We start from the raw sequence: 27,160 nt of genomic DNA, 5'->3' as shown, positions 1-27,160 counted from the left end.
AATTAAAAAGAAAACCTTCCCTGCTACAGTTCCCTTTGTGACTTGTCCTTCACAAAACACCTAAACTCCTGTGGGACAAGAGTAATATTTCCTTTTCCTTATATGCACCCATTTTTAAGTATACAAATAATATAAGAAAGTATAATCTCATGTACTCCTAACAATGTTTACTAGTTTGGTGGTCAACATCCAAGTATTTCTTGATTCATAAGTATAGTCAAAGTACATGTGTAGGTTAAGTTTTCTTAAATAAAACTTTATTACATAATCAGTATGTCTGGAGAAAGAATTTAAAAATAGAAACAAGTTAAAACAAATTAGGAATGTCACATTTCACTACCAATGTTAACATTTCAGTTGACAAGATCGGTTTAAATAATCTGATGTCTTTTTTTGACACAGGTCCTCATATAACTTAGGCTAGTCTCAAACTCTTGATCCTCCTGCCTCCATCTCCTAAATGTCGGAATAACATTCCAGTCTGGTAATCTCTTTTTTCAATTAATAACACTTACCTTACTTGTGATTACTACATTTAATTATTAGACCATCAATTGCATCTAGTTGTGCCTATAAGTGTTTTTAAAATGTGCAATTTGAAAATAAATGGCTCTTTTCAGATAACTAAAAAAATGAAAGTAAAAAAAATTCCTGGATTTGAATATTTGCTCCAAAAAGTCTGCAATAAGTCACCGAGTTTGTGTTCTAAACCCTACATTTTTGTAAACTAGAAGCCGTACCAGAAGGTTCAATGAATGTCACCTAAGATGTTATGCTAGACTTGTTTCCTGATACTAGATACAATGCAAATTATTTAACACAGTATTACTTATTGTGTGTAGCATGAGATGATTTAGTAACCATGCTTGTTACAGACTCTAACTCTTCTTTTTCTATGTATCTCTTGTACTCCCAGCTAGCCTCAAATTCAATTTAGCAGATGACCTTGGACCTCTGGTGTGGGGTATCTAACATAGGGTGTTTTTGCCTACTAGGCAAGCACTCTACCACCTGGGCTAAATTCTCAGCTCTTGTAGAGTCTTTTTATTGTTGCTGTTTCAAGACAGGGGCACCATGTAAACATAGGCTTTAGTCTATTTTAGTACCTACCAATGTCACCGAGTAACATCATTCACAGAACACTCATTTGGAGTGCTGCATATGCTTAGCTTTTGCCAGCAGGTGGCTTTGTGAAACCTCATATTGTATGAGTACAGTGTATGTGTAGAATGTGGGGCTGTTATGAGGTAAAGTACTTTGGTAAACAAGAACCAGAACAGTGAGATCTCTGAATGCTAAAAAGGAGGGAAATACAGCCCAATGTATAGACGGAAAGGTGACTTTTGCAGGGCCAGTAACAATATCATATTTGGGGTTTTCAAGAGAAAACTCTGGTGATACTGGTAGGCAAAACAGGAGGTAAAGTAAGACTCTGGGGGCTGTGTAGGATCAAAAAAGTTAAATATAAGGAAGAAGGAACTAGGGTTTTTAAAATACACCCCATGCAAACTTTCAATCTTCCTGATAACTTTCTGTTGCTTGCTCAAATATGCCTTAGAAGTGCTCCAATCATTTCTGTGTGCGTGGAGCATACATATGTGTATAAGAGTACATACATGTGAGTCGTGCTGTGGAGGACAGAGGATATATGTTGTTACTCATGTATTGTGCATCTTGCTTTTGCAAACAGTGTCTCTCATTGTTCTGGTGTTCCCTGATGAGGATTCACTGGCTGGCCATCAAACTACATGGATCCAGCAGACGCTACCTCCTCATCACTGGGACTCCATGCATTCAAGGCTTGGCTTATTTGTTTAGGGACTGAACTTGGGTCCTCCTGCTTGCACAGCAAGCACTTGAACAAACGAGTGTACCACTTACCCAATCCCATCAATCAGTATTTTACTTTAATTGCTGTACTTTTCAAAGCCACAATTTTATTTTGGCTCCTCTTCATAATTTCTTTCTCTTTCATGATATTCTCATTTTGTTCATTATTGTTTTATTGATTTCATTCATGACTCCAATTTTTTGAGTTACCACAACATAGTTGTTTTAAAGTCTTTGACAGATGTGACTGAACTGCATGGGTCATTAGGTTTGATCAACACCAACACCCCATATTATTTTTAGTTAAATATTTCCTGGACAATTTGTGGACTTATTTTTTTCTTTGGAATTGGCCATACGTTACTATTTCCTTATAGTCCTCATGCTTTCTTTATATTTCTAAGGAGAGATGTATTTATCTTTATTTCTATGAGTTTTGGTTTTACTTGCATGAATGTTAAATGCACCACATGTGTGTCTGGTGCTTGCAGAGGCAAGAAGAAGGAATCAGATCCCCTGGAACTAGAGTGTCGTAGTGAGGGTTACTATTGCTGTGACAAACACGATGACCAAAGCAACTTGGGGAGGAAGGGTTTATTTAGCTTCTGCTCCACATCACAGTTCATCACTGAAGGAAGTCAGGACAGGAAATCAAACAGGGCAGGAACCTAGAGGTAGGAGCTGATGCAGAGGCCAGAAGGAATGCTGCTTCCTGACTTGTTTCCCATGGCTTGCTTAGCCTGCTTTCTTTTTAGAACCCAGCACCCCCAGCTCAGTGGTAACCCACCCACAGTGGGCCAGGTCCTCCGATACCAACCTTTAATTAAGAAAACGCTCTTCAGACTTGCTTACAGAACAATCTTTCTTTTTCTTTAATTATTTTTTATTTTATTTTTATGTATATGAGTGTTCTATCTGCATGTACACCTGCATGCCAGAAGAGGGCATCAGATCTCATTACAGATGGTTGTGAGCCATTGTGTGGTTGCTGGGAATTGAACTCTGGACCTTTGGAAGAGCAGCCAGTGCTCAACTGGGGAGCGGTCTCCCCAGCCCCTTACAGCACAATCTTATGGAGGCATTTTCTCAATTGAGGCTCCTTTCTTTCCAGTCTCTTTAGCTTGTGTCAAGTTGACATGAAACCAGCACACGGAGTTATACACAGTTGTATAAGGTGCCATGTGCTAGGACCTGAATCTGAGACCTCTTGAAGAACAGCACGTGTTCTTAAACTCTCCAGCCCTGCTTTTTTGTTTGTTTTGTTTCGTTTTAAGAGACAGGGTCTCACTATGTAACCTTGGCTGTCCTGGAACTCACTCTGTAGACCATGCTGCCAAATCTGCCTGCCTCTGTCTCCCAAGTCCTGGAATTGAAGGTGTGTGCCATTACACACACACACACACACACACACACACACACACACACACACACACACACACACCCCGCACTTGCTTTGCAATATTTGAAGTTACTAAAAACTAAGACACTTAAATCATATATGGTTATTATAGAAAGTCAAAGTCTCCCTTAACTAGTTTTTAGGTAGGCCAGTCTGTGTACTACCTGTGTGCCTAGTGGCCCCCACAGACTAGAAGGCATAAGACACTCTGGAACTGGAGCTACAGATGGCTGTGAGCTTCGATGCTGGTAATTAAACCCAGGTCCTTTGGAAGAGCAGCCAGTGCTCTTAAAACGATTGTGCCATCTCTCCAGCTTAGTTTTAATCTTTTTGGTTGATTGGTTGACATATTAATTCTCTCTGTGCTAGACTTTGGGATGAACTTCGGAAAAACTTTTCCCAGGCTCTTTTGTGAGCCTGTATTCTCCCTGACTATACACAGTAGATATCTACTTTCCATACAAGCAGTTGCTTTTGAATGTACTAATCTTTGTTTCCAAATAGAATAAAAGGGAAACAATACTGATGGTATTCCCTTAAAATTCCTAAAAATTCTACCCAAATAGAGTTAAACAATGGTAGTTAGGCTATGCTTACACCTCAGTGAACAAAACAAACAATAAGGGGCATGCATATACAAGGCCCTGGGTCAATCCCCAACATTGGAAGAAGAAAAAAAATCTAGAAGAAAGAGTACTCATTTTCTGGCTGTTCTGGTCCGTCACGTCCTGGTGGTCATGACATACTGGAAATTCTGAAACCAAGATAAGTCTTTCCAAAATAAGAATTCAAAACAAACAATTACAATATTATATGTTCAACAATGGGTAGAATAGACATAGGGAAGAAAAGAAAAAGAAAAAAAACCCCAACTATATTTATCATTCATGTACGGATCATTCCATACTATAACCACAGAATACACATTCTTAAGAACTTATGAGTCACCCAGAGAGGCAACATGCTAGTCAACAAAACAAGCCTCAATGTACACTAAGTCTACATAAAGAATCTTCTCTCAACATAACAAGATGAAGTTAGAAATCAAGAAGAGGAAACTTCACAAACATGTAGATAAACTTCACAAACATGTAGAAAAAAAATGGGTGAAAGAAAAAAGCCAAAGGGAATTATTAAACTACTCAGAAATAAATATAGCATACATGCTAAGTTTATGAGCTGTTGTTATAACAATCATCAGAGGGAAATTCAGTTCTAAGTCTACATTTTAAAAAACACTTTCAGAGGTAGGTATGGTAGAGTAGAAGGGACATACTTGTATCCCAGCACTGGAAAGACAGAAACAGGAGGATTACAAATTCAAGGCTGAGCTCTGGCTAATTAATGAGATTAAGGCCAATCCGGACTAGACCTTGTTTCAAAATTCAAAAACACAATAAAAGAAAGAAACCAACAATAACAAAACACTCAGATCAATAACCTAAACCTTACACTTCAAGGATCTACAAAAATGTGTGTGTACAAGCAAGCTAGGCATGGTGGTCAATGGCTTTAATCCCAGCACTTGGGAGGCAGAGGTGGATCTCTGTAAGTTTGAGGCCAGTCTGGTTTACACAGTGAGTAGTACTAGGACAGCCAGCCAAGCTAGAATAGAGACCCTGTCTCAAAACAAAGAAAACAAAGAACCAAAGCTAACATAAAAATTAAAAAAGGAAATTAAAGAAAGAAAGAAACAAAAAAAGGTTAAAAAGAGCAAGGGAGAAAAAAAATCAACAAAAATTCTGAAAAAGACCAACAAAACTGACAGACCTTTAGCCAAACTAAAAAAGAACAATATACAAATAAGAAGAAATGAAACTAGGGATATATCACTATCAACATAAAAGTTTTAAAAAAATGAGACTATTGTAATAATTATATATCAAAAATTAGCAAAAAAGCAACGGACACATTTCTTGAAACAATAAACAATCTAAACTGGTTCTAAAAGAGAAAATCTCAATAACCGTATACCAAGTAAAGACTGTCTTCGCAACCAAAATTTCCCAACAAGGAAAGTCTCATATCATACAATTTTATCAGTGAGTTCTATGAAATGTTTAAAGAAAGAATGAATAGGGTTTTTTTTCCTGAAGAGTTTGCAAAAATTTGGGGAATCAATGCTTCTTAACACATTCTGTAAATCCAGCACTGCTGACACAGAAAACCAGTCAAATGCATTCTAGCTACATAAAAATATAGATCAGTATCACTGAAGAGTAGGTATAAAAAATAACCAACAAGGGGTTGGGATTTAGCTCAGTGGTAGAGCGCTTGCCTAGGAAGCGCAAGGTTGGGTCCCCAGCTCCAAAAAAAAAAAAAAAAAAAAAAAAAAAAACAAAATATAAACATATTAAATCCAAGAGCATATTAAAAGAATTTTACCATGACCAAATAGGATTCAGCCTAATGTAGGATGCAAAGTGTTTCAACAAAATAAATTTAAGGAATACATTGGTACAAAGAGTGGGGCATCTGATCATCTCAACTGATGCAGAGACAGCATTTATTCAAGATAGCATGCTGCAGAATGTTAGGAATTGGCAGAAAATTCTTCGACACGATAAAGGTGTTTATGAAAAATTCATAGTGAAACATATATATTCGATGGTTTAAAGCCAAAAAAAAAAATTCCTCTTCACATTAGGAATAAAACAAGGATGTCCATTCCTATTCCTGTTCAACACGATCAAAACTATTTGCCCTATTAGACAAGAAAAAAAACCATCCTGTTGGAAAAGAAGTAAATGATTTTTGCATAGATTACTCCACTGTGTAATAAAAAAAAATCAAAAAAGGCCACAAGAGGGCTAACCGATTTAATAAATGAATTGCAAGGGCTATGCAAACAAAAAAAAAGCAGTTTTTTTTTAAAAAAGTATTTTTTAGACACTAGCAATAAGCAATATGAAAAGAACAGTAAGGAAGCAGATCCTGATAAAAATGTGTGAATGGACCAAGAATGCAGAAAACTAAGAAGACATTTCTAAAAACAATTAATATAAAAGGCCTGAAGGGCATCTTATGTTTATGGACAGAAAACATAAAAAATTTTAATACTATTCAAAGCAACTTACAGATTTAAAAAAAATTAAAAAACAAAAAACCATTCAAACAGTTGTTTCCCAAGAAATGGTAGTCAATCCTCAAATCAATACAAAAGTAGGGCTTAAGATGTAGCTCAGTAGTACAGTATTTGCATAGAGTGAAAAGCCCTTAGGTCCAATTCCTGATACTAAATTCAAATGGAAGGGAAAAACATCTTGAAGAACCAAAACAGTCTTGAATAAAGATGGGGGACTCACAATAAATACCAAACTGCCTGCAAAGTTAGGGTTATTAAAGCAGTATAGTATGATACTAACACAAAGATAAACATAGATCACAGTACTGTAGACAGCCCAGCAAGAAACTCTCATAAAGTGAACTGATTTCCAAAATGTCCACTCAATGGGCAAAAAGTTCACCTTTTCAACAGATATTACGGAAAGTGGATATCCACAAAAGAATACAAGGAATTAAAGCGGGAATAGTGGTTATACAACATTGTACAAAGCCACTTAGCTTGGTAAAAGATTAAAATCTGATAATTATTTCTGTTTCTCATAATAACGCCACCAAACGGTAAATAAGATATAGCGCAATAAGCAAGTGGATTGGCAAAGTAAAGGGAATTCAGAATGATTTCCAGAAATTCTCATTGGGAAGAGGACCTGTATGATTTTTTCACCAACCAAGTACTATAGCTGGGTAGGCCTGGGCGTGAACTTGTTACAGAAAGGCACACTAAACACCCGACAACAGGAAATCGGTCTAAGTGGCTGGCTCTGGTGCTCAAGAAAGGTATTCAGGTTAACGACAGATTTGTGAACGGCTAGGGTAACCAAAGACAAGGAAGGCAAGAGATTGACTTGGGAACACATAGGGAAGATTTCCTAAGAAATACCAATATCCACAAGGGAGGGGGTACCCAACAGCTTTCTGCATTCCAGGCTCCCAAGCAGCGAGTCCACATCCCTAGGCGGGAGGGACTTACCACGGCTTGCTCGCAGACAGGCTGCTCAGGCCCATGCAGACAACGGCCGGCGGGAACCCTCCGTGACTGCAGCCGCGAAGAACAGAGCTCTGGCCCGGCTGCTACAGAAGAGCCGCAACTGCGGAGCTCACAGGGCCGACCCTCCGCGGCCGGATTCCCCAGCCTCGCCCCGCGCCCCGCCCACAATGCGGAAAGTCCCTCTCGGGGGCCCGTCGTCCTGCGAGCATTCCGATTGGCGGAGATGACCATGGGACCTGGAAGTTGTCTTTGTCCGGCCAGGGCTGCCCTTCCGGTTCCGTTGGGTCCCCCTTTGGCTCAGGTTGTCTGCCCCTCCCCCTTCGCGGAGCCCCGAGGGGCCGGAGCTCCTGGCTTTGCCAGATCCGGATGGCGGCCTTTCCCCCGGGTTTGTAAGTTCGGAGGCGACCCGAGAGCGGGGCTAGGGTGCGGGGTCTCTGGAAATGGAGCCCCCGTGGGGACCTGGATCGGCCGCAACCTGCCCTGGGATGGGAGCCAAGGAGCAGGTCTAGGCCCCCGGACTCTTGAGCCATTGGACTGGCCCATGCTGCATCCTACCCTCTTCCCCTTCCCGAATCTGCAGTGGGGAGTCTCAGGATGCTCCAGGGACCGCCTCCTGGGACCCTCTACATACGGCCCTGTAGCTGGCCAGGAAACCAGACTCTGGCATTTTGTAAAAAGTGCAGCAGTTAAGGCCGGCAGAAAACTGAACGGCGGGAGCTAGCCAAGGCAAGGCCTTCAGTGCCAACCGCGAGACTACTGTAAGTGCCAGGTTTCGATGGGTTTTACCCGTGCTCAGCCGCCAGTTACATACAGCACCTTTTAAATCATATACAAATATAGATATATAGATATTTGTTATTACAAATATACAATATATAACAATATATTTATAACTTATATAAATATTTGTTATTAATATGGATTAATAACAAATTGATGCTCATATGAGGGTGGAGGGTATGCAATAGGTTACTTTCATCAACTGCTCTAAGGACAGTTGCTGGGAAGCCTGTAGAAAGAGAGTGGCCTCTAAATCCTAACTTCTTGATAAAGAGAACATGTGAAAGTACTTTTCCCGAAAAAAGAAAAGCTGTAGTGGTATTGAGAAATAACAGACTATGTATTGTCTGAGAAGAAGGAATAGGGACGGGTAGGTTGTGTACATAAGATGGAATTTGAGTTGGATAAGTAAAGTGAAATCTAGATAGTGAAAGGTTTAATTAATCCTAAAGGAGATGGGTTATCTTTTTTTGAAGCTCTTTGAGCAGGAAACTAATATAGTCAGATTCGTACTTCAGAAAGTTCTCTGGGAAGCCTAGAGAATAGAAATAGCGGACTCTGGGTTCTCCTAGCTAAAATCTAGGTAGTTATATTTGAGATTATTTTGAAAAGTAATGACATCCTGGTGAGATGCAATAAAATCTAAAATAGAGTTATGGTATTGTTCCAAGAAAGGAGGCAAGTGCTAATGTGTCATACTTTGAAAGAGAAGAAAAGGTCTTAGAATTTAGGCAGTTGACACTTGAAGAATAGCTATCAAGAATTACAAAATCATTTTTTGTGTTTGAATTTACGTCTAAAGGGATAGCACATGCAGCTGTCCAGCGTAAGAGTTGGAAACTCAAATGTGGAGATCAGCCTAAGCTTCATGGCATGTGGGCCATGAGAAGAGTTGGCATCAGAGAGGGAGCACTGAAAAAGAAGGTAATTCAAAGGACGATGCCTACATTACTCAATGGAACTCAAATTGGATCCATCAGTAAGAGGTAGAAAAGAACATAGGGTTGAAGCAACTAGGGTGACCCAGATATCAGGAGAGAATTTTGAAGAGAATCCATTGGATCATTCTCAGCCACTGGGAAATGAGAAAGAAAAAAGAAAAGTATCTTTTTTGTTAATAGGACTAGAAAAAAACAACTTTAGTAGATGAGGTAATGAAATATAAAATATCAGAGACCTCAATTAGTTTGATATTAAATTGAAGAAACATGAAAGATTTGTTATTTCCCGAACACATGTTTAAAGAAAACATAACAGGTACCATTCTAAGCTCTTTTGAAAATGAACTAATGGGCTGGAAAGATTACTCAGTAATTGTAGCTCTTACAGAAGACCTGGGTTCAGTTCTTAGCATTCACATGGTGTCTCACAGCCATCATAATTCCAGTTCCAGGAGATATCATACTTTCTGACCTTCCTGTACCAGGTATTCAAGTGGTGCACATACATATATGCAGACAAACACTCATAAAACAATTAAGTCTTCTTTAATGATGAGCTTATTTAATTTTCCTTAGCAGCACCATTTATTATTGGTTGAAAAGAATCCTGAAACAGACTGGATAAGCAGTTGACCTGTGGCCATAACCCTGAGTAAGTGGCTGAGCAGAGTTTTAACCTTAGAAATACGATTCCAGGGGTTGGGGATTTAGCTCAGTGGTAGAGCGCTTGCCTAGGAAGCGCAAGGCCCTAGGTTCGGTCCCCAGCTCCGAAAAAAAAAAGAAATACGATTCCAGAGGCCATGCTATACTCACTGTACTATTGTGCTGTGACTAGATGGGAGTCAAGGAGTGGGACATTGTAAGGAAAAATTGGCCTCTTGATTAGAAAGGAGACCTGCAAGGATAGTGAGGGTGAGAAGAGGTAAGTGATGAGTTTATGTTATATTGTGTATATGTTTTTTTCTTTCTTTTGTCCTAAGCTCCCCTTCTGCTCTATGCAAACCTAGGTGTACCTCTTGTACTCTAATGTTTTCATTTACAATCTACTTACCATCTCAGCGAGGTTCCTTCTCCAACTTTAGATGTGTTTCTAACCAGCTACCCTGGGGCCACGAAGGCTATTTTGACAGATTTTAATGAGCAGCCTTCCAATCATCCCCTCCATAGTCTTTAGGTCAACTGAAGGACGCACAAAGGTATCCGGCCACTCAAGCCAAGTATCGTAGAGTTGATCATATCTCTCTTGTTCTTCACTTCAGTGAGCAAGAACATTGGTTAGCTGGTTCTTTGTTTTAACTTCTCTTTTGAATGTTTCCATACAGTCACAGTCTCATCATTTCTGTTTTGATTTGTTAGAACGGTAAAAGGCCGTTCAGTCCGTCGCTCCCTATATATTCTTCTCTTCAGATTGCTGCATTTTGGCTATCATCATTTTTAAATGTTAAATTCCTACAGCCATATTTCCGAGGGTATTAAGTCAAGGTTGAAGTTGGTTAAATTTAGTAATTATTATAGAGACTTAGGAATTCATACCACAGGGAAGAAATGAAACCGAGAAAAGAGACAGGCTTTTCTGTGGAATTAAATCTGGAAGAAGCGTAGCAACAAACAAAACCAGACCTTTTAAGACTATATTTACCTTTGCACAATTTAGTAATGCTTCAGAAACCAACCAGAAAATGGCTGTGAACCGACCAAGGCTGCGGATGTGGCTCGGTGGTTAAGTGTTTGCTCCTTTTGCGGAGAGTCCTGGAGTTTGGTTCCCAGCACCTGCCCTGCAGTTTGCAATCACCTACAACTCCAGCTCCAGGGGATCCCTTTTGTTCTCTATTGGCACCTGCATGCACATATATGTACCTGCAGACAGACACACATACAAATTAATAAAAATAAAATAAGTCCCTAAAAAAATCAAAACAAAACCTGAGATCAGTAATAGTAGGATAAAGGCATGAGATAAAGTCAAGAATAAATGCTCCTGTAATAATACCAGTGGTATGAGTCAGTATATAAGTGGCTTGTCATTATAGCCCTCTGCACTTAACAGACATTTGGTTTTAATGTGTACTTACTGTGTTTAGACATAAAGATTTTGCTGAAATATAACTAAAAGACCCAAAAGTCTAAAGTCTTCAGATCATAATGTAATGCTCCATTATTTCATATATTGATTCATAACTTGAGCACATTTCAGCTCTAACAGTTAGCATTTTCTTTATTTTTTCTTATTTTTGTTTTTTGCCTTTTTGTTTCTGGGTTTTTTGTTTGTTTGTTTGTTTTTTAATTTATTTATTTCATGTATATGAGTACACTGTCACTGTTTCAGATACACCAGAAGAGGGCATCAGATCCCATTACAGATGGTTGTGAGCCACCATGTGGTTGCTGGGAACTGAACTCAGGACCTCTGGAAGAGAAGTCAGTGCTCTTAACCTCTGAGCCATCTCTCCAGCCCTGTTTCTGGTTTTTTAAGTCAGTGTTTTTCTCTGTAGCTCTTGCTGTCCTGGAACTCACTCTGTACACCAGGTGGCCTTGAACTCACAGAGATCCACTGCCTTTGCCTCCCAAGTTTTAGATAGAAGGTGAACACCACCACTACCTGACTAGCAGCATTTCCTATCTCTTTTAATTTAATCATATTATTTATATTCTCTCAGCTTCATTTTCCTATACGGGTTATACTAACCTACCAATAGAAATTTTTAGGACTATGTGAATTAATTTAGATAAAGTACCTAGCAGTATATTTGGAATATGACACAAATTCAGCAGAAATTAAGTATCATTCTGTAAAAGGAATTAATCCTATTAAATGATTATTATCCTTTTATATTGTTTGGGTGTGTGTACACATGCATTTACTTTTATATTACATATTGTGCAAATACATATGGTGCTGGAATTAGACCTAGGACACAGTCTATTACTTAGCAATTAGTTAATTAATAGATTTTTTTTCTTTAAAAAAAAAAAGGTATTGCAAATTTGGTCCTACATGATTTAAAGAGTTTTCAAGATCTTCAAAGAAGATATTTTGATATTGAAAACCATCTCTATTAAAGGCCATTAATAATTTCATAGCGAATATCAAGGAGTCACTGTAATGTTGTGTTTTGTTTAATGAGTTGTATAAAGTGTAATGAACAGTTGATCCTTGTCCTCAAATAAGTAATGACCTCTTGGGAAAGGTCATAACTAAAGTTGTGTAACCTAGGACTAGATTAGTAAAGGGATAGTTGGGCCGGTAGATAATTAGGAAGAACTTTCTAAAGTAAACAAACTTCTCTAACTTTTTTGAACTGCAGCAGAAAGATTAAAAAGTAGACTTTTTCTTGAGATGCCTCTTTGGCTGCTCCTGATAATAAGTTTCTGGAGAACTTGTGAGTGGGATGCAAGGGAAACTGAACTCTAGTTCATCTGTAGAGGAACAAGGGCCAAGTTTCTAAACTGAATACATTTGTCGTAATACATTCTGAGTTCTACCTCACTCTAGCTGGAAACAATGTTCACTTTTGATTATGACTAGGGAAATACTGGTCAGCTTAATGAATTCAAGATCAGCTCAACTCTAAAAAAAGAATGGTACTTTTGTTTGGGCACTTGACATAACGGCCATTTTTATTCTTTTTTTTTTTTTTTTTTTTCCGGAGCTGAGGACTGAACCCAGGGCCTTGCGCTTTCTAGGCAAGCGCTCTACCACTGAACTAAATCTCCAACCCCCATTTTTATTCTTTCTTTCTGAACTGGAACCTCTAACCTTCACTGGTCCAGCTACAGAATGAATATTTTAAAGCTGCTGCCACTAAAACTGACCAATGGTAATATAGTTTGGATGCTTCAAAAATACAGGTAATATTCCTGATGTTTGAGACTCATTGATTTCTCTGCCACACAGGAGAAAAAGTTATACCTTGTGATTATTAACATGAACATGCCCCACCCTCCTAAAGTTTATTTCTTTCTGCAACATTCAGCTAAACTGTGAGATTTAGGAATTTGTTGTTTTGAGGTAGGATCTCACTATGTACCTCAGGCTGGCCTGGAACTTGAATTCTAACCCCCTCAGCCTCTGAGTACTGTGTGCACAGGTTTGTGCCTTTGTGCCTAGCTTGAGGTTTTGTTTTTGTTTTTAATGTTCTGCTCATTATTAGTTATCGAAGTCTCTGAAATACCTTTTTCTATTTTTTGCTTGTTTCTTAATAGTATTTTCATTTCTTTCTAGGCCCTTGTGGTCCCAAACCTGTAATGCCTCCATAGATATTAATTTGCTCTACTTAACAAGGTTATTTATATTGTGAACCTAACACTATAGGCTTAACTACTGCACACTGAGCCTTCCTGTGTGTTGGTGTGGTATTAGGTGATAATAGTCTGCACCACTTTGAATAGAAGAGAAATAGGATGTGGCCGCCTAATGCCAGGGAATTCAGACAGGAAGGAAGTGTTTGATGAAGCAGTGTGAGTGTTATATATAGAAGTACTGTGCTGAGGGCCTTAGAGACAACTCTTTTCTCAAAGTGGACAGACAAGGGCCTCTCAGAACTAGAGAGCTAGGCTGACTAGAATGCAGTGTTCTAGAATAGTGTAATGTGTGAGGAGCTTAGAGCAAGTAGATGCATTGCGTGTCCGTCACAGAGGAATAAAAATAACATCTGGACTCGATATCAGGAGCTGATACTCTGTGAAAAATTAAGATGATGAATTTTGTGCTTCAAAATCTAGATTGTGATGCTAGGCATAATGATGTAAGCACGTCTTTAATGCCAGTGCTCAGGAGGCAAAGGTAGGTGAATTTCTGTGAGTTCTAGACCAGCCTGGGCTACATAGAGAGACCTCGCCTCAAAAAAAGAAAATCTAGATTTGACCAGGAAAAGTTGGTTGTCTTACTTGACTATGTGGAACTGTTGACTACACAAAATTCAGCTTGGATTTCCTAACATAAAGAGTTTATAGGGTTGGGGATTTAGCTCAGTGGTAGAGCACTTGCCTAGCAAGCGCAAGGCCCTGGGTTCGGTCCCAAGCTCCGAAAAAAAAAAAGATTTTATAGAATTGTTTCTCAAAGACAGAGTTGATATACCTATTGACCTGATAGAAGATGGGTTTATAAAAAGAGAGTACCAGTTACTTTTAGTGGATAGTAGACTAGAATTATGGTGTAGGTGTGGCTAATTCATCCTTCCCATTTTTCGCAGTGTTGTGGATTGAACCCAGGGTTTCACATGTGGCGAGGTAAATTATCTACTACTGCTAAGCAATATATGTTCTCAACCCTATGCAGAGGGACCTCTGTATTATACCCTTATTTACCATTATTAGTTTTAGTTAATTGACTTTTTTTTATTTATTATGTATACATCATACAGCTTTCTGCCTGCATGTATGCAACTACAGGCCAGAAGAGGGCACCAGACCTGATTATAGGTGGTTGTAAGCCACCATGTGGTTGCTAGGAATTGAACTCAGGACCTCTGGAAGAGCAGACAGTGCTCTAAACCTCTGAGCGATCTCTCCAGCCCCAGTTAAATGACTTATAACCAAGAGGCTAGCCTAGCATTTTTGAAATGTGCTGTTTGAAAGAAGAGGAGCTAGAAGACAAAGAGAACATTTAGAAATCAGTTCTAGTAGTACACATGATGAAAAATGACAGACACATAGGGGTAAGAAGGAAAGAACAATCTAATAAGTATTGAATTTATACCTTATTCCCACTCATACCATCACAGATTAGGTCATTGTTTTATTTTCCATTTAGATTTATCCATAGTGCACAGGATAAAGAATTGTGTTTGACATTGACCAAAACTGTCTCTTTAAATCTGTGACTTTTATCACAGAAACGGTTATATGAATAAATGCATACCAAATATGGTGGTTCTCAGTAAGCAGAATCTTTGTAGACTCTTTAAAATAGAAAGCAAGGGACTGGAGAGAAAGAGCTTAGTGTTTAAGAACACTTGCTGTTTTTCCAGAGGACACCAGTTCGAATCCCAGCATCTACATGGCAGGCTACAACCATCTCTAACTCCAATTCCAGTTTATCTGACACCCTCTTCTGGCCTCTGGGGGATACATATATGGCACACAGATATGCGTACAGGCAAAGTAGCCATACACATATATACATACAGCAAAACAAACAAACAACAACAATCATAGTACTATAATAATAATAGGAAACAGAGAAAAAGAACATTTTGTTTTAGGAAAAAGCAGGTGAAACATGTTTTATGCAAAAGAAATGTCTTCTTGTTACTTGGGTTCTGGAGTTTTCATTTGAATAGAATTCTCATTTGATAAGTGGAAAATAAAGTTTTTGGATTAACTCAAGCATTGTTCTTGTGTTAAGTGTCTTAAAAGGTTGAGTGAATGCCCAGGTAGTTACACTTTATATGTCTACTCCTTGGGTACAGTTGACACCTGGTAATGGTAAGCAATAAATTTAACAGCCATTGAAGGCTGTTATCATAGCTTTTTGGAGACATACAAAACAGGGATGACAACACATTTGGTTTTGAAAGGTAAATCCAGGTTTCTAAATTGTTTAAATTTTTAAACATTCCACCTTTTTTACATTTCTGTCCTTTAGGTCTGCCAAAATGTCTGAAAGATCAGATCTCCTTCACTTCAAGTTTGAAAATTATGGAGATTCAATGTTACAAAAAATGAACAAATTAAGAGAAGAGAATAAATTTTGTGATGTTACAGTTCTCATAGATGATGTTGAGGTGCAGGGGCATAAAATTGTTTTTGCTGCAGGTTCCCCCTTCTTAAGAGACCAATTTTTACTGAATGATTCCCGAGAGGTGAAAATCTCCATATTACAGAGTTCTGAAGTGGGGAGACAATTACTCTTATCCTGTTATAGTGGTGTGCTGGAATTCCCTGAGATGGAACTGGTAAATTACTTGACTGCTGCAAGTTTTCTTCAGATGAGCCACATTGTAGAACGGTGCACACAGGCGCTGTGGAAGTTTATAAAGCCAAAACAACCAATGGATAGTAAAGAGGGATCTGAACCACAGAGTGCTTCTCCCCAGTCGAAAGAACAGCAGGGAGATGCCAGAGGCTCTCCCAAACAGGACTTACCTTGTATTCATCCATCTGAAGACAGTATGGATATGGAGGACAGTGATATTCAGATTGTTAAGGTAGAATCTATTGGGGATGTATCAGAGGATAGAAGTAAAAAAGATCAGAACCAGTACATTTCTTCTGAACCCACTGCTTTACATTCATCAGAGCCCCAGCACTCCCTGATAAACTCAACTGTGGAAAACAGAGTTAATGAACTAGACCAGAGCCATCTCCACAATTACGCCCTCTCTTACACAGGCAATGATGACATCATCATGACCTCAAAAGATGTCTTTGGGCCTAATATTCGAGGTGTAGACAAAGGCTTACAGTGGCATCACCAATGCCCAAAGTGTACCAGGGTATTCCGTCACCTGGAGAACTACGCCAACCATTTAAAAATGCACAAACTCTTTATGTGTCTACTCTGCGGCAAGACTTTCACTCAGAAAGGCAATCTTCATCGACACATGCGTGTACATGCCGGAATTAAACCTTTCCAGTGTAAAATCTGTGGGAAAACCTTTTCTCAGAAGTGTTCCTTACAGGACCATCTTAACCTTCACAGTGGAGATAAGCCCCATAAATGTAACTATTGTGACATGGTTTTTGCACATAAGCCAGTGTTGAGGAAACACCTTAAACAGTTGCATGGCAAAAACAGCTTTGATAATGCCAATGAGAGGAGTGTGCAAGACCTCACAGTGGATTTTGACTCTTTTGCATGTACAACAGTCACAGACTCTAATTGTCAGCCACAACCTGATGCAACACAGGTCCTGGATGCAGGTAAACTGACCCAAGCTGTCCTCAGCTTAAGGAGTGACAGTACATGTGTAAATTGAACAGGGCTCAGAGCTGACAGCCAGAGCTGACAGAGTATGGCAGTAGTCTCTGAGCCTTTTTAGAAGTCACTTGGTAGTTTCTTCTACAAAGCCTCCAAGCAGGTGGTAGTGAGTGAGTTGAAGCACTAGCAGACCAGGTGCTGTGGCTTTGCTTTCCCTTGGCCCTCTCCTGGTTCTCTTTTGAGTTATTTAACCTGTGATGTTTGTTTTCCTTTTCGAAGGAATAATTCCATTTGTCTACCTAGTGTTGATATATGTCTTAGACTGACACTATTTTACATTTTTTACCAAGCACATTCTGAGGGTACCAACAAATAACATTATCTACTTCCTACTAATAAATGCTGTGTTTAGGAAAGTTAATATTTTTCCTTGGGGGTGGGGGGAATGAGGCTGGGATAGGAGGTGATAACTGCTGTTGACCTAAATATGTGATGGAGTTTCTGTTTGTCTGCTGTGATTCAGCCAAGGCTGACGAGTGAATCTTCTCCCTGGCATTTGTACTTTTTTGGAGCTGCTGTGGAAAAGTGTGTAGGTTTGTACTTTAAACACTAACAGCCCACTGAAATTTCCTTATAACCCAGAATACAATATTTTCAGCAACTTCTGCAAATAGGTAGGAACTGCCATGGGGAGGATAATCAGTAAATGAGAGAAATATAATAAAACACAGTGGGTAAATGGAAGGCTTGCTAAGTATTAGGACCTAACAAGAGGCCAGCTGCTTGCATATGTGTCCTGTTGATGCTTTTGTAATTGGAAGTGCTTTAGGCATACTTATGTGAGCTAAAGAATAATGGACTATGTTGGAATCTAAACTATGACTATACATAAGAAAGGTACGTTCGGCCATTACTTGTCCAGTATAGAGTTAATGTCTCTGGTCTTTTCACGTGTACCTTCATCTTGGAATTGATGAAAAAAAATTAAATGTGATACAGAGGAACTACCAGAAAGTTTGCATTTAGAGGTACACAGTACACTGTCCACTTTTGCTACCTGTGATAGTTTATCTTGAAGGATGGAAAAGAACAATTCTTTATCTTGAAGTAAATTTTAGACATTAGTTTGAGCCTGCTTCTTACCCAAGGGTTACAGTGAGGTGATATGATTGCTGGAGAACTTAGAAACTCAGAAGATGGCTTATACTATCTCTATTTTTTAAAATAGGGGCATTTAGAGTCAAACAGGTAGGCTGGCCACCACTGACCCAAATATACCTGACTAAATAGGAATCATTATCCCCAGTACATCTCTTCCACTATACCTTGGCTCTAACAGATGGGAACAGTAACACATTAACAGAAACTTTCCCGTTTTGTTTCACTATTGTATATTCATCCCTTTGACTTAGAGACAGACAAGACTTCACCAACATGAAGAAGGACTTGTGAGAATCACTTTTTAAACTTTATTTTATTTTGGTGGCTTATACCTGTAATCTCAGAATTTACAAAGTTAGAGGAGAGTTGCCTGGGCTATAGAGAGAGGCTGAGGCCCTCCTTCAAAAGACCTAAATAAATACAGTTATTTTATGGTAGTGGTGCTGGAAGTTGAACCCAGTGACTATACTATTTCTAAATGACTGACTGGTTTGGCTATTAAAGGAAGGGTAAGTTTGAATAATATAAAAATGGTTCAAATATGAAACTGATTTTGTCTAAGAAATGTTATTTCCACTGGCCTTCTGTTTTTATTTCTAAGCTATGAGAGTACATGGACAGATAATCCAAAAATTAAAATTAACATAATTGATATATTTACATATGGCTCAGATTTGAGGTATAATTTCCACTAAATAGTTAAATATGAGTACAGTCAGCTAATATGACTGCTGGGTGCTTTATGCCCAAAATTAGTCAATGAATGGCCTAATAATGCTTCCTAGCATTCTGATTTTTTTCATGATTCATCCAAAGAGAACCAATTCTATGCAACAACGGGACTCTACTCATTCAATGGTTAAAATATTTTCTCTGAACATCATTTTAAGATGGTGGGGTTCCATATGCTTTTTCTTGTCCATAACTTGTTCTTTACTGTTCATAGTTTGAAGACTTAAAAACAGCGTGGATTCAAATAATACTTGTCTCTCTGCTTGGTTGGAGGCTATTTCTTGACTTATTTCAGTCACTCAGAGGCGCTTTTTTTGCCCCTTTTTTAATGCTGGAGAGTTTGAAACCAAGTCCTCATATATGTTCAGCATGCACTCTAGTACCAAGCTACTCCCACAGCCTTAAGAAATATTGGTAACCAACTTGAATTTCCAGGTACTATGTTATATTCTGAAAATGGGAGGTAATATTGCTATAGTCCCTGTTCTTATAGGGCTCACAGTGTCAAGTGATTTTAGTGAGATGAGGTCTCGAGTTTATGTCCTAACTAGAATAAATTTGCCTTTTTTTTTTCATCATTTAAAACAGTGTTTCTCAACCTGTAGGTCGTGACCCCTTTGGGGAGGGGTTGCCTAAACTAAGACCATAGGAATTTTTTGTTTACATTATGATTTATTTACATTATAATTCATAGTAGTAGCAAAAATGCAGTCATGAAATGATGAAAATAATTTTGTTGTTGGGGTCAGTACAGCATAAGGAACTGTATTAAATGATCACAGTATTAGGAAGGTTGAGAACCACTGACTTAAAGTCGGCTTTCTTAGGGTTTTCTGTTAGTAAAATTTTTGGTTCTATTTGCAAGTGCAAACCACTTAACTAATTTGTGATCTCCTCCAGTTCTTGGCTGGAGAGGCCTTATTTTTGGTGATATATTTAATTTTGGTGGACTTGGGTTCTTTGCTTACATGTTTCCCAGATTTTAAAGCAAAGAGAAAGCACATATGTTTTATTGTGGAAGAAGAAGGCTTTCTAACACTAGTGATTATATGGAGCAGGGGTGAAACTTAGCTACTCGGCATTTGGTTTAGTTTGGTTCTTTTCCTTTTCCTTTTCCCTTTTTTTTTTTTTTTTTTTTTTTTTGAGGCAGGATCTTACTATGTAGCCTTTGCTGCCTCTGCTCCCCGGGCCTGGGATCAAAGGTATGTGCCACCATACCAGTGTGTTATAAGGATTCCTAGGAAAACTTCAAAAAGAAGCTATTGTAGCTTGTTTTTTTTTTTAATTACTGTTATTTATTTATTATGTTATTTAATTATGAAAACAAGCTCCAAACTGAAGTGGCTCTGAGGTAAATCAGGTGTGATTTTGCATTAGTTTAGAAAATATGTAAGTGAAAGGTGACTAATGTTACCATTTCTAAAATATTGTCCTAAACAAACAACTTAGAACATTTTATTTCAGCTCATGAATGGCTGTTCTAAATCTGTTGTATGTTAGACATACTCTGAACTACCTCTTTACTTAATGGGGAAGTTTCCTTAATAAAAGTTTGACAATTAACTTGTGGTGTCATTGACTTATTTTCATACTCCCTTCCCTCCTTGTTTCTCAGTTGTTTGAATTTAAATTCTTTAAAATACATCTTAAGGATGGCAGGGGGCTGAAAATGCAGTAGTAGCGTTTCCCTGGCCTAGCATTCTGGAGGCCCTGGCTTTGTTCTAGGCAACAGGTACAAAATTATGGTCAGCCATCCCTTCACTTTGCAAATAGGAACTTACTGAATGATAAACTCTGAGAATGCAAAGAAAGGTAATTATTGTCCTAAATAATCCCCTCTCCCTTTGTGTGGCATATATTTCGATGTGAGTATGGAAGTGCAGTTTTGAAGAAATCATTTCCAACTGGATCCCAACGAATTGAGGTGCAACTCGGAAATAGTGTGTAATCAGTATAAACTAGTATGGAAGTGTGTTTTGAAACGACCGGCCAAGGTGCCCCCTTGAGAAATCACTACCATGATACAGGCCTAGTACAAAAGGAAGTTTACTCGGGGAAGGGAGGGGGACCTGGAAAAGGGAGATGCAGAGAAAGAAGGGGGTCCGAGAAGGAGAGAAGAGGGGGCTTGCGGGAAGACCTGGTGATGGGGGGGGGCTGGGAGGGTCGGAGAATGGAGATTGGAGAAAGAGGGAAAGCAGCCCTTATAGGTCAGGTTGGTTGGTACCTGGCTGATGGCTATGCAAGCTGTTGCTAGGCAGCTGTTGGGCGGAGCCTTAGTGGAATGGCCAACAGGGTAATTGGGAAGGTTTCACAAAGCCTTGTGTTTAATTTCCATCACCCAAAGAATCCTTTAGGAGCAGGGCACATAATGGCATTATTATAGCGACAGGCTGTCTAAAATAGCAGGGTGAAGAGGATGCCATTGGAAGCGACATGGAGAGGAGAGGAGGGCAAATAGAGTGGTGGAGCTGTACCCAGAGGTTAGGGCCAAGTCTTGATGCTGAGTAGCCCAGCTGCAATACAGAGCAGCGAGGTCTTTTCCTTCGGCTCCGCCCCTCAACTCCTGGGCGGTTCCGGCCTTGAGCTTTCTTCACTCACCGTAACCAGCTTCATACCGGAGCGAGAGGGAATGGCCAGAAAAAGACCTGGCTCGCTGGTATTCAGCCGTTTTTCTGTCTTTCCTGCAGCGCAAAAAGTGAGGAAGAAAGAGCATCTCAGGATGTTCTTCCGGGGCGTCCAGACAATCTCCGTAAAGAATAAAGCTGGTTGACTCCGGAAGCGTTTTTTCCCAGGCTAAGTCCTTCTTCCGGCCTGGGCTGCCGTTGCTGCGGAAGCCTCAAAGCCATTTTTGCTAGTCGGTAAGTGAAAGTGACGGAGACATGCCGGGGGTTGAGGCTGAAGGACGACGCTGCGTGGGAGTACACCCCGCTGTGGCCTCAGCTCTAGCCTGGCGCCGCACCCGCCTGGCCGGTCCGGCCGGGACTTCCGAAGGCTCGGCGTGGGAACCATGGTCCTCATTGGAGGGAGTTGGCAGGCAGGCGGTCTAGATTCCCGTCAGCTCCTCCTGCTGTGTGGGCCGCTTTGCCCACTGGGTGAACACAGAATCAGGAGGAAAATAATTCCCTGGGAGAGAAGGAGTCACGTTAGTCTCTGTTTTGGGCTCAACGGAGCTAAAGCACGAGTAGGGAAATGGAGCTGGAAGCGTGAATGTAATAGATAGGCAAAGGGGTGTTCCCGTGTATTATCTGTACAATTTAACAATTAAGGAGCTGGGTGTATGAAAAACGGACCAAGATCAATCTATAAAAGGTGGGTTAGGGTGAAATCCTAAAAGAATTTGCATTCTTTTTAAGAACGAAAGGCGGTCTAGGAAAGGGGTGGGGGGGGAGATGGACGATATAAGCATAAGAGTGTTTTTTTTCTTTCTTCCTCCTCATTTTTAATCAATGTTAATTCTGATGGGAATTTAAAAAGATAATTCAGAATACTTAAAGAGTGCTTTGCTAGGAGACCTGTTGGAAGTCATTACAATGGCCGAGACTGGGGATTAGTAATAGCAGTGGGACAATTTGAAGATTGCATTTTCTAATTTAAGGGGTTAAGTGTACTTTTTGGTGTCACTGCTGTTTACTGGTATTTAATAACTTACGTGCCATGATACAGAAATGCAATATGAGTTTATGGATTTATAGATAGTGATTTGGGAACAGTTTCACTCCTGGCACTCAAAATAGAGTTTGGGTCTTCATTTTTCCAATACATGCTGGGAAGTGGGGGACTCTGTACCATAATAACATGGAAAAACATTGCCTATCCTTTCTTAATGCTTGTGCTCTGTTTTACATAGATTGTCACCATGGCTGCTGAGTCTGAGGTTCTACACTTCCAGTTTGAACAGCAAGGAGATGTGGTCCTACAGAAAATGAATCTCTTGAGACAGCAGAATTTATTTTGTGATGTATCGATTTATATTAACGATACTGAATTCCAGGGGCACAAGGTGATTTTGGCTGCTTGCTCCACTTTTATGAGAGATCAGTTTTTACTCACACAGTCAAAACACATCAGAATTACCATTCTGCAGAGTGCAGAAGTTGGCAGGAAGTTGCTGTTGTCCTGCTATACTGGAGCACTTGAAGTAAAAAGAAAAGAGCTTTTGAAATACTTGACTGCTGCCAGTTACCTTCAGATGGTTCACATTGTGGAAAAATGCACAGAAGCTTTGTCAAAGTATTTGGAAATTGATCTTTCTATGAAAAATAACCAACACACTGACTTGTGTCAATCTTCAGATACAGATGTTAAGAATGAAGAAGAAAATTCTGATAAAGACTGTGAGATCATTGAAATTTCAGAAGATAGTCCTGTAAACCTAGATCCTCCTGTCAAAGAGGAGGAAGGCGATGCATTACAATCTGCTGCAGAGACACTGACATCAGAGCGACGGGGAGTGAAGTCACCAGAGCTCTCAACAGTAGATGGTGGCTTTAAAGAGAATGAAATTTGTATCCTTCATGTGGAATCCATCCATACAGATGATATAGAAAACGGGCAGTTTCCACAGCCCTGTACCTCATCCAACGCAGGCATGTATTTCCCTGAAACACAACATTCAGTGATCAATTCTACAGTTGAGAACAGAGTGACAGAAGTTCCTGGAAATACAAATCAAGGGTTATTTTCTGAGAATTCTGACGGAAGTCATGGTACAATAAATGAGATTCAGAATCTGGATGAGAATTTTTCCTTGAGGCACCAGTGCCCCCGGTGTCCCCGGGGCTTTCTTCATGTAGAAAACTATCTGCGCCACCTTAAGATGCATAAACTGTTTTTGTGTTTGCAGTGTGGGAAAACATTTACACAGAAGAAAAATCTTAACCGGCACATTCGAGGACACATGGGTATACGGCCCTTTCAGTGTACTGTGTGTCTGAAAACCTTTACTGCCAAAAGCACACTTCAGGACCACTTGAACATACACAGTGGTGACCGGCCATATAAATGTCATTGTTGTGATATGGATTTCAAACACAAATCTGCTCTCAAAAAGCACTTAACCTCTGTTCATGGCAGGAGCAGTGGTGAAAAACTGTCTAGGCCTGATCTCAAATGCCAGAATCTACTGTAATCAAATCAGTGACTTTTGAAGTGAATGGAATCACTTTGTTAGATACATCTGTTTATAAAAATGCAGCATTTGTAGTGTATCACCCCCTCCCCCCCAATCTGAATCATTGATTTTTGTTCTTTCGTGTTATTCATTCTGAACTTCTAAAAATTCCAAAGTTGTGAATGGTATGATTAAGTTTATGAGATTCTACGTTGTCTTAAAAACATTGTGTTCTGTTCAGCAGTAATTGCAGATTCTGATTTGTAGTTTTTAGATAAGTGATTTAATGTTGAACTGTATAGAACTTTAATGAGGTAAAATGGCAAATAGATTTGGAAGCATAGTGTTGCACATTGCTATTATAGGACTAGCAATTTTCTTTTTAAAATTTAACCAGTGTTCTTGAATTATAACCAGAACACCAAAATACTGTCCTAAACTAAAGAAACACAATTCAGATTCACATGGGACCAGCAGAATGTTCATAGAATTGCATTACTTAAATGTCCAAAAGAATATGTAATCAGACCCTTTTCCTGATTATGTATAATATAATTAGATTAAGAACTCTTGTCAATGCAAGTATTTTCTTGGCAAAGATTGGCAAGTTACTTTTCTTAAATTTCCCTCTTTCATCGAAGACATTATTGTACTGTTAGGGTTTTTTCTTTCATTTGTTTTGGATAAAATGCACTAAAATTGACCTCCTATGTAGAATTACATTTCTATGAATTTAATACGTATCTTACTGTCTGCAATTGGGACACAGAATAGTTCCATCACCTTTCAAAATTCCCTTTGCTGCTTTTTTTGTAGTTCAACCCTTCTAACTCTAATTTCTACTAAGACTTCTTCATCAGTATAATTTGTTCTAATCTGTGGTGATATAAAACTGGAATCTTATATTCCCTTTGATTTTTTAACTAAACATAATGCCGTTGAGCTTGATTTATGTCATTACTTTTTTGTATCTCTTATTTTACTTTTGGCATGATTTGTGTAGCCCAAAGCTGGCCTCAAATTTGCCTTGATTCTTGAGCACTGAGATTATGTCTGGGCCATTTTTTTGTTTTGAATTGTTTATGTATGCATTTTCTTTTCCAGCAGTCACCAGGTGAATAGTTTAATTTTCAAAAGTTATTAGAATTAGTTATAATGTCTCATTTGTATGAATGCCTGTACATTCAAAACTTTTGTCCTTAACGATGAAGAGCAAAATTTACTGCAGGGCAAATCACCTTCCCTGACCATAGGAAGAACTAACTCACTTTTGAGCTGTCCTATTTCTATACATAACTCAGCTCTTTGTAGAGTTTCTACTATATTTAAGTTTCATTGACTCTTTTCTGTATTTTAACATGTACGATACTTTGTACTATATAAGAGTTTTGTGAAAATCATGTAGGTGTTATATATAATTTTTGTGATACTTTTGTGGGAATAATGCTCTACATAGAATTTTTAACTCTGGGAGAGACTTTAAAAAATTTAAGTCTCACAGTTACTTCATAACCCAAGTCACTAATTAATGACATTGAGCAGGTCACCTGTCCTTCAACTTTTCTTAATTTTATATAAAATAACTTTGATTTTCATAATTTGTAGAATTATTTCTAAGTCTAAATTTCTACAAATTTATATTCTTCATGTGAACAGAGTAGACATTTATGTCTTTACAAACATTGCTATTTGAATACTCTCTTGGAAACAGAACTTTTTTAAGGTAAACATTTTGTTCCACCGGATAATGGACTGATTCAGTGGCTAATTTCCTTTCCCACATGACTTAAGAATGGTCAGTTATAGTTGTGAACATATTTCCCTCAGAGAAACAATTTGTGACTGAAGTACTTCTCTTATTTTTGCTTCCTGAATTGAATTTTGGAAGGGAGGGCTAGGATTGGGTGGAGAGGGTAAACTATATAGTAAACAATGGATTTTTTTTTTTTTTTTAGAAAGTGGTGTCTACTATATTAGTGTTTGGAACATTTTGATTGAAGGTGTTTTAAATTTTACTCGTGCCTTGTAAGAGTGTTGTAAAATCAGTTTGTGAGCACTTTGAAAGTTTTGCTTGTGGGGAAGGTATTTTATAAAGTGGTTGTTATTTATATTATTTATTTCCATTTCATGGACAGATTGGTTTCAAAACATTCCTAGGAGCTGGGCAAAGTGCACATGCCTGTAATTCCAGCACTTGGGAGATAGAGGCAGGAGATTCAGTTCAGGGCCAGCCTTCCTTATGTATAGTTAAGTTTGAGGCCAGCCTCATATACATTGTTTTAGGAAAAAAACAACAAAAAAGTAAAACAAAAAAAAATTCCTGGGAGAGTATTAGTTTGCATGACATTTCTGAAAAATTCAGCGAAGTAGAATCTGTAAAGATAAGCAGGTATGACAAAGTAAAGGGTAGCATTTATTCATTTTAGATACTTTTAGCTGTTTGTTTATAATATGACAGAAAAAGCAGTATGTTTGGGTTGAACCTTGTACGTACTGCATTGATATGTGTAAAAGATCTTGAGAAGGTATTGTTACTTTGTTGCAGAGAGAATCCTTTGCTCTTTTCATTGGATGTAAGTATGAATTAATGATGAAACAGTAAACTGGAGGTGAGAATGGAGAACTCTGGGCTTGTGTATTTCCATGAATTTTAAAGGAACCATTTTCTCTTTAGTAATAATTTATTTTAAATTATGTGTATGGGGGGTATGTGTACATATGATTTATTATTATACTTTTAGTTATGTGTATGTGTGTGGCCATGTGCTTGCTAGCAGCTTTGGCTCTTCTGGAGCTGCAGTTACAGGCAGCTGTGAGCTGGGAACTGCACACAGTTCCTGTGCAAGAGTAGTCAGCTACATTAACCACCTGGCCATCTGTGAAGCCCAAAGACTCAGTCTCTCCTGACTATTTAATCATTGTAGAACTACCTACTGGGTTTATGTCTGTACTAAAAGTTAGGTAAACAAAGAATACCAACTATCTTAGGACTTGTGTTTTAGTGGAGGTAAACAAACAATTGGTAAGAATTTGAAATCAATTTGGAAAAATAATTCCGTGGATAAAAATGATAGGGGTGTTCAGATATCTGAGATCAAGGCCAGCCTGGTCTACAGAGTGATTCCAGGACGGCCAAGACTATACAGGGTTTTTTGAGCCCTGTCTAAAAAAACAAAGTAGGGAAACGAAGATGCCATTTTAATGTGGTTTTCCATGTTTGGGGAGTGTTTCCTATGTGAAATGGAAAAGTATATCAAATAGAAGTAGAATGGAAAATGCACACACAGTAGGT

General features: G+C 38.8%; 4 protein-coding genes and 1 long non-coding RNA gene across 8 annotated transcripts in view; 3 read left to right on the top strand and 2 right to left on the bottom strand.

Moving 5' to 3' along the window:
- Rabgap1 (RAB GTPase activating protein 1) overlaps positions 1-7,452 on the bottom strand; it is a 116,877-nt gene extending 109,425 nt beyond the window's left edge. The window contains exon 1 of the mRNA XM_032903206.1: positions 7,266-7,452. The gene's annotated coding sequence lies outside the window, so the exon portion shown is untranslated. The remainder of the gene's footprint in view (positions 1-7,265) is intronic.
- Positions 7,453-7,512: 60 nt separating this feature from the next.
- On the top strand, positions 7,513-8,033 carry LOC116900056. The gene has a single exon (XM_032901849.1). It carries the CDS (start codon positions 7,513-7,515, stop codon positions 8,002-8,004), a length of 492 nt encoding a protein of 163 aa, XP_032757740.1. The 3' UTR covers positions 8,005-8,033.
- On the top strand, positions 7,937-17,937 carry Zbtb26 (zinc finger and BTB domain containing 26). Of its 3 annotated transcripts, none has more exons than XM_032903201.1 (2): positions 7,937-8,041; positions 15,591-17,937. In XM_032903201.1, exon 2 carries the CDS (start codon positions 15,601-15,603, stop codon positions 16,921-16,923), a length of 1,323 nt encoding a protein of 440 aa, XP_032759092.1. In that variant the 5' UTR covers positions 7,937-8,041; positions 15,591-15,600; the 3' UTR covers positions 16,924-17,937. The 3 variants fall into 3 exon arrangements, with proteins under 3 accessions (XP_032759092.1, XP_032759093.1, XP_032759094.1); XM_032903202.1 differs by lacking the exon at positions 7,937-8,041 and adding an exon at positions 8,220-8,987; XM_032903203.1 differs by lacking the exon at positions 7,937-8,041 and adding an exon at positions 14,048-14,233.
- Positions 7,966-26,488, top strand: Zbtb6 (zinc finger and BTB domain containing 6). 2 transcript variants are annotated; one of them, XM_032903205.1, is made up of 3 exons: positions 7,966-8,041; positions 21,446-21,616; positions 22,606-26,488. In XM_032903205.1, exon 3 carries the CDS (start codon positions 22,615-22,617, stop codon positions 23,884-23,886), a length of 1,272 nt encoding a protein of 423 aa, XP_032759096.1. In that variant the 5' UTR covers positions 7,966-8,041; positions 21,446-21,616; positions 22,606-22,614; the 3' UTR covers positions 23,887-26,488. The 2 variants fall into 2 exon arrangements, with proteins under 2 accessions (XP_032759096.1, XP_032759095.1); XM_032903204.1 differs by having other exon boundaries at positions 21,446-22,067.
- On the bottom strand, positions 10,622-21,448 carry LOC116901356. Its single transcript, XR_004387979.1, has 3 exons — positions 21,357-21,448; positions 16,091-16,159; positions 10,622-10,861 (listed from the first exon to the last, which is right to left on the bottom strand). It is a non-coding gene; the product is annotated as an uncharacterized LOC116901356 (long non-coding RNA).
- Positions 26,489-27,160: the final 672 nt, after the last annotated feature.

The sequence above is a fragment of the Rattus rattus genome, chromosome 5 (assembly GCF_011064425.1).
Source record: "Rattus rattus isolate New Zealand chromosome 5, Rrattus_CSIRO_v1, whole genome shotgun sequence".
In the NCBI taxonomy this organism is placed as follows: domain Eukaryota; kingdom Metazoa; phylum Chordata; class Mammalia; order Rodentia; family Muridae; genus Rattus; species Rattus rattus.
Note: the sequence above shows the minus strand (reverse complement) of the source record. Positions and strands in the feature narration are given on the sequence as shown.